General features: G+C 40.3%; 2 protein-coding genes across 2 annotated transcripts; both read left to right on the top strand.

Moving 5' to 3' along the window:
* The first annotated feature begins 13,062 nt into the window (after positions 1–13,062).
* LOC110913943 lies at positions 13,063–14,841 on the top strand. Its single transcript, XM_022158759.1, has one exon. It carries the CDS (start codon positions 13,063–13,065, stop codon positions 14,839–14,841), a length of 1,779 nt encoding a protein of 592 aa, XP_022014451.1.
* A 50-nt stretch (positions 14,842–14,891) lies between these two features.
* On the top strand, positions 14,892–15,302 carry LOC110913942. The gene has a single exon (XM_022158758.1). It carries the CDS (start codon positions 14,892–14,894, stop codon positions 15,300–15,302), a length of 411 nt encoding a protein of 136 aa, XP_022014450.1.
* Positions 15,303–16,962: the final 1,660 nt, after the last annotated feature.

Below are 16,962 nucleotides of genomic sequence, written 5' to 3' on the forward strand. Positions count from 1 at the left end.
TTATAAAAGCCAAAAAGATTTTATTTTTTCTTTATTTTCGATCGTACGATGTTGGAGCTCGAGTCTTCGTTACCTGAAACCTGACTGAAAACCGAACTGACTAAATCTTCATAAACGGTCGAAATTTGCATGTTTTGAAAGTTAAAGACTAAAATTGACAAATTTATTAAACTTTCAAACTGTCGGACGGTGTTTGATTGTGACATGGTCATTCGTGTGTCATTAGCTTATACTATGTTCCAAGCAGTTGTTCTCATTACGTGTTTAGATTTCTTGCATGTGCAGATTCTAAAGGCAAGGAGAACATGGTCGATGACAAGCTTTGGAATGAAGACACGACGAGAAGGCGCTCAACTGATGAAGATGATCGAGTTGCCGCTGGCCATCATCAACACCACAAGGATCTCACTTCATAAAGATAAAGTCTTTTCACGAGCATAACTCAAGGGGGAGCTTATGTTAAGGGGGAGTTTGTCAACACACTTCCTACATGATACGGGTAGTTTGTTGATACACTCTCTGCTTTCAAGACGTGAAGACTTTGAAGATCCTCCGACATTGAAGACTTGAAAGGACATCAGAGTTTTGGTAACTCAAAGACCAAAGACCGTCGAAGTTCGAGACGAGTCTACAACTATAGAAGATAAAGACAAAGCTACAGCCAAGGGGGAGTTTGTTGGTGCACTTGTGTCTGTACTTTGTCTGTATTCGGTCTGTATGTAAACGATGTCCTAAGTTAGTTTGTAAGTTGACCAAGTCAACTATCCTCCTAGTTTGACTTGGCCAATAAGTTGTAATATGTTTGTCTGCATCGAAGGATAGCCTCGAAGGATACTGTTGATCCTTCGAGGTGCTCGAAAGATATGCTTCGAATGATTAGACCTCGAAAGGTGATCTTTCGAGGTCCTTGCTGATCCTTCGAAAGCACTATATCCGAAAGATGATCCTTCGGACCATCTATCGGATCCTTCGACCAGACATCATGGGCTGGGTATATATATACCCATGCAGTGTATGTGTTAGTTTAGTTCTGATAGAGGCACACTTAGAAAGACAGACAAGAGTGGAGAGCATTCTGTCCGAAACACACACACACACACTTTGAGAGTTTGCAAACTGATTGTAAACATTGTGCTTGTAACCGGAAACTTTCTACGCATTAATACAAGTGGTGTTAATCGTTGAGTCTTGTGTGTTCTTGTGTTTGTTCTTGCATTATCCCGGTTTGCTCGCTAGCTTGGATTCCGCACTCGCTAGTGAGTTTGTATAACAAGGTTTAGGTTTGTTCTCGATCCTCCGAGAGGGACCTACACAGTTTAGGAGCGAGAACAAAGGAAAATTTCCGACGACCACAACTGATTTCTTGCGAATTTCCAGCTCAAAAGTCAAAATGCAGGTTCGTTTTTTGATGCAGTTTGGATTTTTTGGTTTAAAAACCTGGAAAAACAATTTCTTTTTAAATTTTATAGGACCTATAGAGACGACATGTTGTCTCTATAGGTGAAAATGTTTTTTTTTTTAAGTTTTTGAAAGTAAATCTATAGAGACGACACAGGTGAAAATGTTTTTTTAAAAGAAAATCCTATGTCGTATCTATAGGGTTTAAATATTCTTTTTGATTTTTTTCAAGAAAAGCTTATAGAGACTACATGTCGTCTCTAAAGGGCTTAAAAATATTTTAAGAAAATATTTTTTTTTATTTGGTAAATATTAATTTATTTTTTGTTATTTTTTAGCAAAGAATTATAGAGACGACATGTCGCCTCTATAAACTCATCTATAGCAACAACACTTATACAAACGACTTCGGTGACCTATAGGGACGAGGCTGTAGAGAAAATATGTTGTAGAGACGACGGACATGTCCTCCCTACAGGACAAAAATATGTCGTCCCTATAGGATCTTTTTCTTGTAGATATGACTAGAGTTTAATAAATATTTGTTGAAAACTAAAATCTAGGTCGGAGATCAAGTTATCCTCAAAAGCATTCTAAACTCTACTGAGACTGTAGCAAGAGGAATGGTCCAGAGCTTGGACCTAAATGATCTAGTTGGTGGTACAGAGATTGGACCAGAATGGTGTGAGATAAACGTTCAAGTACCAATAAAAAAAGATGAAGACTTAGTAAGACCATATGGTTTATTTTCTACAATTCAAGATTGTATTGGTGCATCCATCACATGGCCCTATCCATTCATCTCGGTATGTATTTGTTAAACTTGTGATACAAATAATTTTAATATCATGGAACTTAATGCTTATACATGGATGGTTTATTTGTAGGTAGTCCATGAGGTTTGAGGATGCCTGATGACTCAAGATTTTATGCTTCTTATTTCTTTAATTGCTTTTAATTCTTGGTTAAATGTTAGGACTTTATGTTAGATAATGTTATAACTTGTTTATGGTTAGTGTTTTTGTTATGGACATGCTTATTTGAAATATAATGAAGTTTTATCTCTTTCATTAGTTGATGTTATAAAATAACTATTTTTTTTAACGGCCAACGAATCCTCCAAATGGGCTACTACTGGCGAAATTCACCACATCGGGATACACTCGCCTTCCGAACCGGGGAAAACCCCCACCTAGGGCCGAAGCCCGTGAACACTCGCCCGAAGGCACGACAGTGCGGTGAGGTAAAACCCGCTCAGTTCAAGGATCGAACTAGCGATCGCCGCCTACTCGCCTAGTCTCCCATCATCACCAGGTGCCGCAGAAACTAAATGCTAGGGGCAGGAATTGAACTTGAGTCACTTGGAACACAAGGTCTCTCCCTTACCACTCCACCACTAGCTCATTGGCTATAAAATAACTATTAGGATGTTATATGTTGATGGTCTGTTTATAAAATTGGTTTTATAATCTTATTTGGGATATTAGGACCACTTTCTTGATATTAAAGTAGCTATAACGTTACATCATAAGGGTCCTATAAATTAATTTTTAAGGACGCATGTATGTGTATCAAAAGATTAACAGTAAGTAATCACATATTAGAACATTGTAAAAGTGTCCTAATATGTTCTTTTTAGGACGCTATTTAAGTTGTCTATAGACATATTATGCGACCATAAAATTGGTTTCATAATCTTATTTGGTATATTAGGACCCTTTTCTTGGTACTAAATTAGCTATAATGTTACATCATAAGGGTCCTATCAATTAATTTCTAAGGACGCTTGTAAGTGTATCAAAAGATTAAAAGTGTGTAAGCATATGTTAGAACATCGTGAAAGTGTCCTAATATGTTTTTATTAGGACACTATTTTGGTTGTTCAAAGACATATTACGCGACCATAAAGTTGGTTTCATAATCTTATTTGAGAAGTTAGGACGCTTTTTTAGTTCCAGGACTTATTACGACCCCTTTACATGAAACGCTTTTACCGTTGGTCCTATTAAATGAAAGGTCCTATAAAATAACATTTTAGGACGCTTTTGCGCGTACTAAAAACCCACTTTTCTTGTGACCCAAAATATCACCATTATCCTTTGGAATATCCTTGAACTGATCATCAATCATCATCATCATGATGAATCGTGGATACATGATATATTTATCACTTCCAGCCCTGATATTTTCTTTCAAGTATTCAAAAATCACTTGTGAAACATTGTAAGGTCTATTCAGTATCAGACATGTGTTTGTGTTCATGACGTAATCGGATGCTTCATCGTATGCTCCCTTCCTATGAGATAGAGCATGTATCACATAGTGAATCATGAACCTGTAAGCACTAGAGAACATTGTTTTTATCATCTTTCCATTGATATTCCCCGTGAATCCCATTCTACACCATAATCCTTTAGCTAGACGTTCGGGAATGATGGTCGGATCATTGTCACTATCACCGAGGTCTAAAACTCGTCTAAGGTCTTTAACATTAAATTTCATCTCCAAATCCACATCTTTTCCATTCTCATCTTTCTTCCTTACAGCAGAATAAACTGACTTATCAGATTCTTCGTATCTTGCTGAGTTCCAGAAAGTTCTCACATGAGATTCATACACGATGGTTTTGTCAGTTAACGCTTTACCAATCCTGCTTTCTCTTAAGAATTTTGCTATTTCTTCGACCACTGTTTTCTCTGTGTTTGTTGCATCTAACAAACAATAAACGTTATGACCCTTGTCCCAGTCTTTTCCTTTTCCCTGCAAAAGTATTCATTTTAAATCATTGTGCACAAGGTTCAGGACATAAAGAGAAATGAAGAAAATTAAAAAAAATCAAAATTTTTCTAACTCTGGAACACTCTATGTGACAGTACTAAGGATCGGATGGCTGTCCGATCGGATTGCCATTCTTGTGCAATGAAGAATTCAACATAGTCAACTGTTTATAAATTGGATGACCACCCGATCAGAGTGTTGTCCGATCGGGTTACCACTTATCTTTTGGCAAACTTGAAATAGTTGAAATGTTTTGTCGTTTAGTGGCTGTCCGATCGGTTTGCAGATATTGTCTGATCGGTTTGCCACTTGTCATGAGTGAACAAGTTTCAAGACATAGTGATGTGAAATAGAATGGTTGTCCGATCGGATTGTTGTCCGATCGGATTGTCACCCTATTTATGGCATGAAATGAATAATGACAAAATGTTTTGAAACGAACTACCGCCCGATCGGATTGCTGTCCGGTCGGGTTGCCACTTTCAATAATGGCACACAGAACAATGTAACTTATCTAACAATTAAGGCACACACTTCTAGGTATCAAACTGTTTAACAGATGAAGCACATATTCCTAGGCACAAATACTTAGGAAAAATTAACATGAAACATGTATTGAATCTGGTGGTCGCCCGATCGAACTGCTGTCCGATCGACCTGCACCTCGTTCTATGAACAGCGAAGAGCAACATGAACACCAAAAATTTTCTAAGTCTAATCATGAGATTGAACATAGATCTTCGTAGAGAATCTAATCGCGATCAAAACCCTATGTTCATTGTGTTCTAATTCGGCCTATTCACAGTTTAATTTCACAAAAACCTCTCCGGCTGCCAACACATTCTAATCTCAGATCTGTTAGATTTAATCATGTTATGGTACAAATTGAACTGTTAATCTGGTAGATCTAGTCATTGCGAACAAAACCTCATGCTTGGATTTTATTAAAACATCCTAAAACTTCCTAGATCTAACAATGAAGATCCGCCAGATGACGTCAGACAAGAACAGACAATAAACATCAAGTGTTAACAGATTTGAGCATGAGAAACTTACCTTTGCCATTGTAAAAGTTGTGCTAACCAACAATCCAACAATCTTGTGCAAAGAGAGTGAAGAAATCAAAGATCAGAAAGTAAGGGTTTGAGAGAGAATAGGTTGGTCGGTCAAACGAGTGAAAAGTTTGACTGAAACCTTGACCACCTATTTATAGTGATCTTTGAATCGGAGAGCTGTCAGATCGAGCAGTCGCCTGATCGGGTTGCTGCCCGAGCCAAGTTCGCTTCTTTGACTTTCAAAACTTTGACTTTTTAACCGTTTGACTTTTTGACTTTGATTTTATCAGTTTTTAGGAATCCACTTAAGTATCTAGGTTCAATTAATGACCCTAGGTACTTAAATTGCCGACCAAGTCCAAATTAATGACCTTGATTGACCCGAAACAAAGCAAAACTGACTTTTTGAACAATCTTTTTCAAACATTTTTCTGAAAAATTACAAGTTTCAACTTAATGAACTTGCATTAACTTCTCATTTTCTCAGGTTTAACATAATAAGCTCCCAACCCATCCGTCCAGCTCAGAAACTTCCTGCATCTGCTTCAAAACTGCGAATCTGAAGATCACCTTTCCACTTTGGTTTGTCGATAAAACAAAGCAGAAATGTAAAATCTTTTTGGATTTTAAGAAAGTTTCTAGACTAGAAAGCTATGAAATCTTTTTGGGTTTTGAATGTTAAGTTGAAATGAAATGCAGTAAACATAAACTATTTACAAACGTATTTTTGGTGAGCGTGTCAGGGGATTATATCAGCTGCTGACAAGCTACGAGTACCGTTAAGCTTTGATTTCATACCGAGCATTAAACAATTCACAGTGATTGCTGATATACTGATCCATTTTAAATTTTCACACAAATTTCAATCTGTTCAGGATACGAGTTAATGTTTTAAAGGCTTAACTTATACGCGTGTACCACCTCAGAATATACTCCCGTATCCAGACTTCCTATATTCAGTCTTACAGGTGAACGTACAATAATGATATCTGTAAACGGGTAATGCAAGGCCATGAGAGCTCAGGCTAGAACTTCCGTTCGTACAGAGAGATGATGGCTCGACTTTTGGTGTGTCCCGTTTGGGGATCTTTTCTTCAACAGCACATGATTAGCATTTTTCAATGTTTCATCATTTTTTATGCTGAGGGTGAGCTTTAAGAATAAAGCAGTGTAGAGTATTATACGAGGACTAGGCTATTGCTTCTACAAAATCAGAAGTCCTGGTATAATACCCCAGATATCATTACGCACATAGACCTAGTATGTCAGAAATAGAGTCTTTCAAATAGGATTTCAGGGGTTACCTATATATCCGAAAGGTGTTTCCCACGTAACAAGCAAGAAATGATTTAGGTTTATATCCCGAACAAACTTACTAAATGTGTAAAAACCTATCGGCATATCATCAGCAAGACTGCTTAACACTATTTAATCTTTACATTTCTTTAGCATACTGCAACTGTCTAGCTGGTGTACTATCATTTCCCCTTTTTACATAAGCTCTTTTTCGGTTTTCTGTTATTTTTGGATTTTGAAATATCTCATGTTTTTGGGTTTTTGAATTTTTTTATTGTTTTTGTATTTTCTGAAAATATAACCTTTCTCCCCCTAAATACCAAAACAGCTAAAAAATCGACAAACCATTGCAGATTGCTTTTCAACATCATCTACAGTGGTACCTTCATCTACGCCAATAATCCCCTCCGCAACCGATAGCAACTTCATACCATTAAGTTTTAAAAGATATTGAAAACGGGTTTTATCAAATGCTTTGGTATGCAAGTCAGCTTTTTGTTCATCGGTGTGGATTTTTTCTATTCGTATCAACTTCTTTTCGAAACAGTCTCGAATGAAGTGATGACGAATTTCAATGTGTTTGGTTTTAGCGTGATGAACATGATTTTTTGTTATGTTAATAGCTACCTCATTATCAACAAAGATAGGGGTGGTAAGAAATTGCAAACCGTAGTCGCGCATCTGTTGCTGGATCCACAAGATCTGGGAGCAGCAACTGCTAGCAGAAACATACTCGGCTTCACATGTAGATACTAGACAAAGCAACAAAGGTCTGCTTCTTACATTGCCAGGTGACCAATCGTGGTCCGAAAAACTGGCATCCCGTTGTTGTTGACTTAGCGTTCACTTTGCAACATCCGAAATCTGAATCAGGGTACCCCTCAAGCGTGAAATCGCCTTCCTTTGGATACCACAACCCCAAGCTAGGAGTTCCTTTCAGGTAGCGCAATATCCGTTCGATGATCGTCATATGCGAAGCTCTGGGGCTTGATTGAAATCGGACTACGAGGCAGGTTGGATACATAATGTCCGGTCTCGATGCCGTCAAATACATCAGCGATCTGATCATGGAGCGATACAACGTTTCATCGACCCTTTCTCCGGCGAGATCAGGGTTTATTCCATGGTTCATCTCTAACGGGGTGGAATTTGGAGCAGTCCCAGACATCCCAAATTTCTCTAAGACATCGTGAACATACTTCGTCTGATGTATGAAAGTTCCCTTAGGCAGTTGATCGACCTGAATCCCTAAGAAGAGCTTCATCTCACCCATTGATGACATTTCAAACTTCTGCTTCATTACTTTTTCAAAGTCTTTACAGAGATCTTCATTTGTTGACCCGAAAATTATGTCATCCACGTAAATTTGGACTATCAGAAGATGGCCGTCGACTTCTTTTGTGAAGAGGGTGGCGTCTATCTTGCCTCGGATGAAGTTGTTGGCTAGCAAATGTTGAGACAAAGTCTCGTACCAGGCTCTCGGGGCCTGATGTAAGCCGTATAACGCCTTATCCAAGAGATAAACCTTATCCTTGTGGATTGGGTCGGTGAAGCCCGGTGGTTGTCCGACATATACCTCCTCCTTCACTTTACCATAGAGAAATGCCGACTTCACATCTAGCTGATATACTTTAAATCCTTTCCAAGATGCAAATGCTAGGAAGATTCTAATCGCTTCAAGTCGAGAAACTGGAGCATATACTTCGGTGAAATCTATACCCTCCTGCTGACTGAAACCTTGGACGACGAGTCGAGCTTTGTTTCGAATAATAACCCCTCGATCATCCCTTTTGCACTTAAACACCCACTTAGTGTTTATCTTCCTATGACCATCAGGCAAGTCCACCAGTTTCCATACACCCAACTTCTTAAACTGATTGAGCTCCTCTTGCATAGCGTTGACCCAGGAATCTACAGTTAGTGCTTCCTTGTACGTTCGCGGCTCAATCTGCGAAATGAAACAACTAAGTGAAAACTCTGTTTGTAAAGGAGCAACTGTAGAATAAAAACAAGTAAGGCCCTGGTCAATCTGTCGTCTGGTGTGGACGCCTGATTGCAACTCTTCGATAATCAACTCTTCTGGATGATATGAAAGAGTTCTCGGCATCACCTCGCCTGGAACATCTACATCGCCTTCCAAATTTGTAATGTTTTGATCTGCGATTTGTTCACTGACTGGAATTGTTTGATCTGAAAACTGGATTTGCTCCCCCTCAGACTCTGAATCACCACGGTCAAAGACAGGAATATCATCAGTAACTGATTCATCATTGACCGGCGTCTGATTTTCAGGAGCTTGTTCACGTTCTGAAGATGTCGGAGTTTGCTGAACATCATTATTCTCTCCAGCATTGCTTGGACAAGCTTCATCATCGTTTGAAGTTTGTCGTTGACGTCTAGAAGGTTCTGCTGGGAATATTTCTTGTGTTGATTCATATTCTCTTAGAATATCCAACTCGTCAAAGAACTCTCTTTCTTCCTCTATGTCGAATGAATCCCACAGAGTGTCATAATTGAAGCACCATGAGTCGCCGGGATTTTGTGGTGGCATTGTATAACCTTGGCACTCAACATGATGTGCTTCGATGATCCGCTTAAACTTTGGAACAAAGACTCTTTTCATCGGACTTGCATAACCTACGAAGATTCCTTCAATGCTCTTTGGACCAAATTTGCCATAAGGTTCTAGAACTGTGCAAGGAGATTCGAACGGTTCCAGATACTTCAGGTTAGGTTTGCGGTTGTTGATCAGATCGAAACACGTCTTGTTGAATTTCTTCACCGTAAGAACCCGGTTGAGCGTATAGCAAGCGGCTGACACTGCTTCTGCCCAGAAATTGACAGGTAATTTGGAATCAGCAAGCATCGTCTTGGTCGTTTCTATCAGCGTCCTATTTTTCCTTTTTGCTACTCCATTTTGTTGCGGAGTGTAAGGCGCGCTGAATTCTTGCAGAATACCTCTTTCATCACAATACTCTTCCATTTTGTTATTCTTAAACTCTGTACCGTTGTCACTTCTTAATCTTCTGATACGAGTTCGGTACAAGTTCTCAATCTTTCTGAAAAGTGTCATCAAACTCCCGAATGTCTCATCCTTTGTCTTAAGAAACGTTACCCACAAAAATCTCGAAAAATCGTCTGTGACGACTAAGCAGTAGAGATCACCAGTTATGCTTTTGACATTCACAGGACCAAAAAGATCCATGTGAAGTCTCTCCAACGGCCTCGAGATTGAGTTCTCCTTTCCAAGGTGAGATTTCTTTCGTTTTTTACCTTTGACACAACTAATGCACTCCCCCTCAAGATGGAAACCCTTCAAATGAACACCAGTTACTAAGTCGTTGTGCACCTGGTGGTTCATTTTTCTCAGGTGAATATGGCCCATCTTCCGATGCCACAATTGCGACTCCTTTTCAGTGGCTCTTGACATGAAGCATTGAGCCTGACCCGTGGTAGTAGTGGCTACGCTCATGTCCAACATGTACAGATCATCGACTCTCGGTGCTCTCATGATGACCCACTCCTCAGGGACGACAAACCCCGGCTTCAAGATCATACATTCCTTATCTGTGAAGTGCGTCGAATACATACGATCACAAATTTGTGAAATGCTCAATAGATTGTTTTCCAGCTCGACGATGTGGTTTCGTCTTTCAAACGTGACAATACCATTTGATAAAGTTCCCTCACCAACTATACGACCTCCTTGATTGCCTACAAATCCCGCATATCCTCCATTAAACCCTCGTACATCATACAGTAGGGTTTTCTTCCCCGTCATGTGCCGAGAAGCTCCACTATCCATTATTCAACGTGAGATGGATCTCGGAAGCTCCTGCACATATCACAAACACTTAGTTAGATTTTGATGCCACCCAAGCCTCTTTTGACTCAGGTAGCTTGACGTGTGTGGTTTTTGTGTACAATGGTGGGAAATTCTTGTCATTCATTTTTAAACTCTCTTCAGACCCAATTTCAACCTCTTTGTATAAAAAGAAATCATTTTTCGGAGGTTGACCAGATGATTGGTCTTTCTTCGGAACATACTTCTTCCCTGGAGAGGTAGAAGTTTGTTTCTGTTTCTCAAGTTTCTCATAGTAATCCAAAGGAACATTCATCTTTACCGGTGTGGTAGAAGATGATTGTTTTGCCGACTCAGAAACCTTTGGTTTTGGAGAACTTGCTTTCTTTTCAACAGATTTTGGCTTCCAAGTTTGTTGAGACAAGGCAACCCATTTGTAAAATTTATCAGTTTTAGTTACCAACTTCTTTATAGGTTCAGTTTTGATTTTGATGTTATCATTTTTCAAAACTATCTTCTCAACAACCATTGGAGCTTTGCCTTTTACATCAACTTTCTTTTTCGGATTCTCAACAACTGCAGACTTAGGCTTTGAGTTGGTGCCCTTTCGTGCAATGTGTCCAACTTTGTTGCATTTAAAGCATGTACGGGTATCAACTTCCCGACTTGTGCCTTCTTTCTAAGGCTGTGAGGCGTTCTTCTCAAAGAATTCTTCATTTGATTTTGAAAAAATTTCGGATTCTTGCTCGGAATGTGAACTCGAGCTTTTCACAATGATGTATAAGAATTTATACATCTTCTAAACGTCAAATACGCCCCGTTTATGCGAAAACTCTTTGTATTTTCATTGATTTTGGTACTCATTTGAGTTGTTTGTGAAAATACAGGTCCGGGCTTCGGCCCGGTGATGAAACGGAGGCTTTTGGAGCAAAATGGAGCGAAAATGGTGCATTCCAGCAAACTGCCAGATATGGCACTACCGTGCCAAACAGTGGCACGACCGTGCCAAGCCTTCCGACATTGGCACTCTCAGCCAGCACTAGCATCTATCAGCCAAATCATCAAAATTCAGGGGAGCACGACCGTGCCAACCACTGGCACGACCGTGCCAGGCCAAAATCAACTCTTGGTCAGCTTGTTTCCGAGAACGATGTGATTGTTACCGAGCACTATCGGCTCGCACGACCAGACCATGCCCGAGCACGGTAGTGCGACCTCGGGAACTTTTGAGCGGGATTTTTCCAGAAATGGTAGCAAACAAGATTGACAGACGAAAAGTGATTCTGACACTTGCCAAGCACGACCGTGCCAAAAGGTGGCATGGTAGTGCCAAACGCCCAGCAGTTTAAATAAGAATTTCTAGCTCATTTGCAAGGGAGTTGGAGCATTTTGGTGACTTTTTCTCTCAAGAATCTGGTCTTGGAAGCTTGTTGGAGCCAAGAGGAAGCCTTGAAGAGGATTAAATCACTTGAAGATCTACTCAAACACCATTTTAATCTTGTCTTTAACTTGGTTAGCTTACTACATTATGAACAGTTTATGTTTCTTTGTGCTTGATTTGGTAATCTTCATGTTGTCACTTAGTCTTGTTCTTGGAATTCATATGCATGCTTAAAGTTCTTGTTCTTGAATGTTTGCTCATAAGTATTTACATGTTGTGTTGGAAAGCCCATGTAGAGATTATGATTATTGAATCTTGTTAACTTGTTAGTATGATTCATAGCATGAAACTAGGTATGGTGAGTGCTAATGTGATATGAACAATGATTTGAGCTTGTGTGTGAATTCTTGCATCTAGATTTGGGAAGATCAAAAGTATGTTTATATGAATTCTATAGTTTGTGTTCATGTTATGTTGATGATTTAGGCCAAAGTTGTTAGCTAGCATGACCATGCTTGTGGTTCATATCAAGAACATGATGATAGTGCCAACTACTTAAAACCAAGTTAGGGTGATTAGTGTGTTTCTCATGTTAGTTTTCCCTAATTTGTAGAGTTAGGAGTTTTGACAAACAAATAACTCATGATTAAAGATTAACATCAACTTAGCAAGTGAGCTTAAAAGAATAATTTTTAGGTGATTAGAATGTTAATTCATTTTTAATTTTCCTAAGAATTATGGACTAGGAAGCCTTGATTGGGGACTTAGTTAAATCTAGAACTTGCATCATCACAATTCTTCCACCTTGTTGTCATATGTTTGTTAGTGGAAACTTAGTTTAGGCAACCCTTTCTTAGATATTGTTCTTTGTTAGAATTTTTAGTAGTTTATTTAGTTGCATGCTAGTTTAGAAAAAATCATCCCAATCATTTGAAAAGGCTTTAAAGTAGCAAAAGTTTAGTATCGAGACACCGCATCCACGGATTGATATCCGGTTCTTACCGATTAGCTATATTACCACCCGACGGGTACACTTGCCCTTTTTTGTGTGTAGTTAGTTTTTAGGTGAAAAACCATTTTTAAAACTAAATTTGTGTGAAGAAAAACTTAATTAAAAAAATATTTAATTCACGCACATCAAGTTTTTGGCGCCGTTGCCGGGGATGCGGTCTTCTTGAAAACGATTCGAGTTACTTATTTAGCCATTGTGAAAAGTGTACAAAGTTTTTGTCTACTTGTTTTATTTGCCTTTGCTTGATTATTTGAAAAAAAAAAAGAATATGATTATTTCCTAGTTGTTTTTGTTTGTATATATTTTGTGCATTGTGCTCCTTATTCCCTACAGGTCGTGCATGTCCTCAACCCCTGCTGCTGATATCGTTGAGCCTTCATCGGAGCCGGAGCGCGATCTTCACCGGAGACTGCGGGAGCGGTTTCACGTGGTAGCCGAGACGATTGAGACAGACGCAGCGGACGACGACACCTTCTACGAGGTTCGGGTAGACATGGCGGTCAATCGACAATCGTCACTCGATGGTTTACCTGCGAGCATCAATGCACCGACAATCGACAATAATAATTTCGAGATCAAGGCTGGCACCATATCGATGTTGCAGAATGCGGTGCAGCTTTATGGCAAGGATCACGAGGATCCTAGTGTTCACATCGCGGGGTTTCTAGAGGTTTGTGCCACATTTAGGATTCGTGATGCATCACCGGATGCTATCCGCCTTCGGCTCTTTCCGTTTTCCTTACGGGATGGAGCCAAGGAGTGGCTTCTTTCACTTCCAGCTGGATCTATCACTACATGGAATCAATTAGCTGAGAAGTTCCTTCAGAAATATTTCCCTCCAGAGAAAACTGTTCGGTTGAGAACCAAGATTCTGAACTTTCATCAGGACGAGGACGAGTCCCTTTACAAGGCAAGGGAGCGGTTTAAAGAGCTTATGAGAAAGGTCCCACATCACGGGTTGCCCAAGTGGCAACAGTGTCAGATCTTCTACCATGGTTTGGACAGTCAGGGACAGATGATGGTTGATACATACTCGGGTGGTGATATCGGCACGAAAAATGCCACCGAGGCATTTGAGATTCTTGAAAAGTGTGCCGCGAAAAACCGGACGCAACAGCCCCCGAGGGGAAAGAGTTCTCGGCAGGGAGTTCATCATGTGGACGACTACACAGCCATGACAGCACGTATGGATGCCTTATCTTCGAAATTTGATCGAGTGATGGAAATACACTCGAGAGGTTCTTCGAGTGGGGGAGCGTATCAGGTAGGTGATTTCCCGACGGGAGAGATGTCACACGAGCATGTTGATTTCATGGGAAACCAATACCGTCCTCAAAATAATCCCTACAGCAATACCTATAATCCGGGGTGGAAGAATCATCCAAACTTTAGTTGGAAGCCCGATGCTTCTAACCAGTATCCACCCGGATTTGCTCCACGTCCCACAGCTCCAGTTCATGGAGCATATGGTCCACCTCGACCTCAGCAGACGCCTCCTTCTAGTGATCCTAGTGTGCATGATATGCTTAGTCAAATCTTAGCTGGTCAAAACACTCAAAAGGCTGAGAATGAGAAGCGTTTTAAGGAGTATGACAGCCGTTTCACGAGGCACGAGAGTGAGTTGAGAAGCCAAAAGGCTTCCATGCAGACCATTGAGAACCAAGTTGGCCAGATTGCCAAGATGTTGTCTGAGAGACAACAGGGGGGCCTTCCGAGCAACACAGAGCCAAATCCAAATGCTACTGCAAAGGCCATCACGTTGAGAAGCGGCAAGACCACTCAAGCCATCCCTCCGGCTGTGTCAGAAAAGCCAGTCGATGACGAGGAGGTTGATGAGGAGATTGAGGCTGAGTCTCCTGGTGAGGTGCAACAGAGGCGAGTCCCAGCAAGTACCGCACGACCCAAGGAGCCAGTGAGAGAGTATGTCCCTCCCATTCCATATCCGGGGAGGTTGAAGAAGCAGAAAATGGAAGAACACTATGGTAAATTTCTCGAGCTTTTTAAGCAACTTCATATAAATTTACCATTTGTCGAGGCACTTGCTCAAATGCCTAAATATGCCAAGTTTCTGAAGGATATCCTATCCAACAAAAAGAACTTGAGGAGCTTTCGCAGGTGACCTTGAATGAAGAGTGTTCAGTGGTTCTTCAAAACAAACTACCGAAGAAGATGAATGATCCTGGGAGTTTCACTATCCCGTGTTTGATTGGTAGTTTGTCGGTCAGCAATGCATTGGCTGATCTTGGAGCTAGCATAAACCTCATGCCATATGCGGTTTTTGCTAAGCTAGACTTGGGAGAGCCCAAGCCAACTCGTATGAGCATTCAGCTAGCCGACCGTTCAGTGAAGTACCCTCGAGGCATAGTTGAGAATATGCTGGTGAAAATCGACAAGTTTGTCTTTCCTGTCGATTTCGTGATTCTAGACATGGATGAGGACAAAAATGTTCCACTTATCTTAGGTCGCCCATTCTTAGCCACTGCGAGAGCCTTGATTGATGTCTGCACCGGTAGACTTACTCTTAGGGTTGATGATGAGGAGGTTACCTTTGATATAGGGAAATCCATGCAACACTCATAAAGTCAAGATGATACACTCTACTTCATTGAGACTATTGATACATATGTGAGTGATCATCTTCATGCTACATTCGAGGAGGACGTTATGGACACACAGCTGCTAGGAGGGGAGATTTTTGGTTCGCCTAGTGTGGACCGAATGATTGAGGAGGTGACCTGTCTGATAGGTCACGCATCTCCCCCGTGTCCCGAGGTTTTTGAGGTTGTGGATCGCGTGACTGAGCCTAAAGCACGCCCTTCTATTGAGGATCCACCTTCGGTTGAGCTTAAGGAGCTCCCAGATCATTTGGAGTATGCTTTCTTGGAGGGTGAGACTCATCTGCTGTCACGTTCCCCGACCCATCCTGGACGGAATCGGGGGCCGCGAGCAGTCCAGTGGTACCAGTGATTATTTTGAAAAACATTGCAGCGGAAATTTTATCAGGACCGTGAGTTAGGAAAAATATCAGAGTTTAGAAACACCGGATTTTATTTAAATAGATGGAATAAATTCCATTGTTACAAAGGTAGCTTTTAATAAAAACAATATTTCTTAATTTGATTTAATTAATAAAATAAGCCACTTCTTGAAGTCTTTTAGTGCCGGATCCAATCCTTACTCCAATCTACTGTAATTACCTGAAACGTGTTTTAAAAAGGTTTTGTCAGCGGGAAATACTGAGTGAATCATTCAGTTTACTAAAACGACTCATTTATTATAACTTACAGTATTAAGAGTTTTTACATATGTTTCTGATATCTACCAACTACCCACAGTATTTGTCACTCGACCGGATCTGTGACTGTGGTCATATCACCATTGGTTGCCCCAATGAATGACGTATATCACTTAATGTTTAGGTTCGCCCACCTAATGTGATAACAACAGTAGTAATGTGCACAATACCCCACATACTGGCTGTAATTTGGTGATTACATAAACTTAATCACTGTAATTTATAATTCTGGAAAATAATTTGGAGTATTGTAAAACATTTGATAAAAAGAGAATGACTCACATTATAATCATGCAGATTCATACGGCCAAAGTTTAGCCTCCAGATAAGCCTTGATATATTGCAGATTTATACAGGCAGAACTTAGCCTATTGATTTAGCCTTGTAACCTAGTGCACACGAACTAGGTAGGTAACTTAATACAACAATTACGATAACTCACGAGATCAAATTCTCACAACGAACGACAAAGTGCGATACTTAAACATCCATCGATTTAACGACGAACGACAAAGTATAACCCTAATGTGGGTGGCACTTAAACATCCATTGGATATATTGATCGGTCGGAAAATGAATCGTAATAGCGATCGAGTTAATACCCTATATCGTAGCAGCATTTGAGCTATGTCTGTGTTTATAGTAAACAGAAGATATATTGGCGCATGACTTGAGTTTTAACGTCGAACTGAAACCAGAAATCAAGTCCCACTGCCCTCTATTTATAGCCTGATTTAGAACCGCCCGCGTGTCGCGACAGGATCCCGAGATCTGTCGCGTGTCGCGGGGGAATCCAAAGTAGGCTACGCCTGCTTCGTCACCTATTTAGGCCTGCTGAGTCGACGGAACGATAATTTTCAATTTAGACAACGAGATATAAGGATAATCGTTAAGTAGGAAATACCCCCCCTGAGTTTTAGGGGCCCTGATCCTGATTCTGATTGT

This window comes from Helianthus annuus, chromosome 15 (genome assembly GCF_002127325.2).
Source record: "Helianthus annuus cultivar XRQ/B chromosome 15, HanXRQr2.0-SUNRISE, whole genome shotgun sequence".
Taxonomy (NCBI): domain Eukaryota; kingdom Viridiplantae; phylum Streptophyta; class Magnoliopsida; order Asterales; family Asteraceae; genus Helianthus; species Helianthus annuus.

What these genes read in the sequence shown, in the direction of transcription:
- LOC110913943 (XM_022158759.1), top strand. Translation starts at nt 13,063, where the DNA reads ATGTCCTCAACCCCTGCTGCTGATATCGTTGAGCCTTCATCGGAGCCG.
- LOC110913942 (XM_022158758.1), top strand. Translation starts at nt 14,892, where the DNA reads ATGAATGATCCTGGGAGTTTCACTATCCCGTGTTTGATTGGTAGTTTG.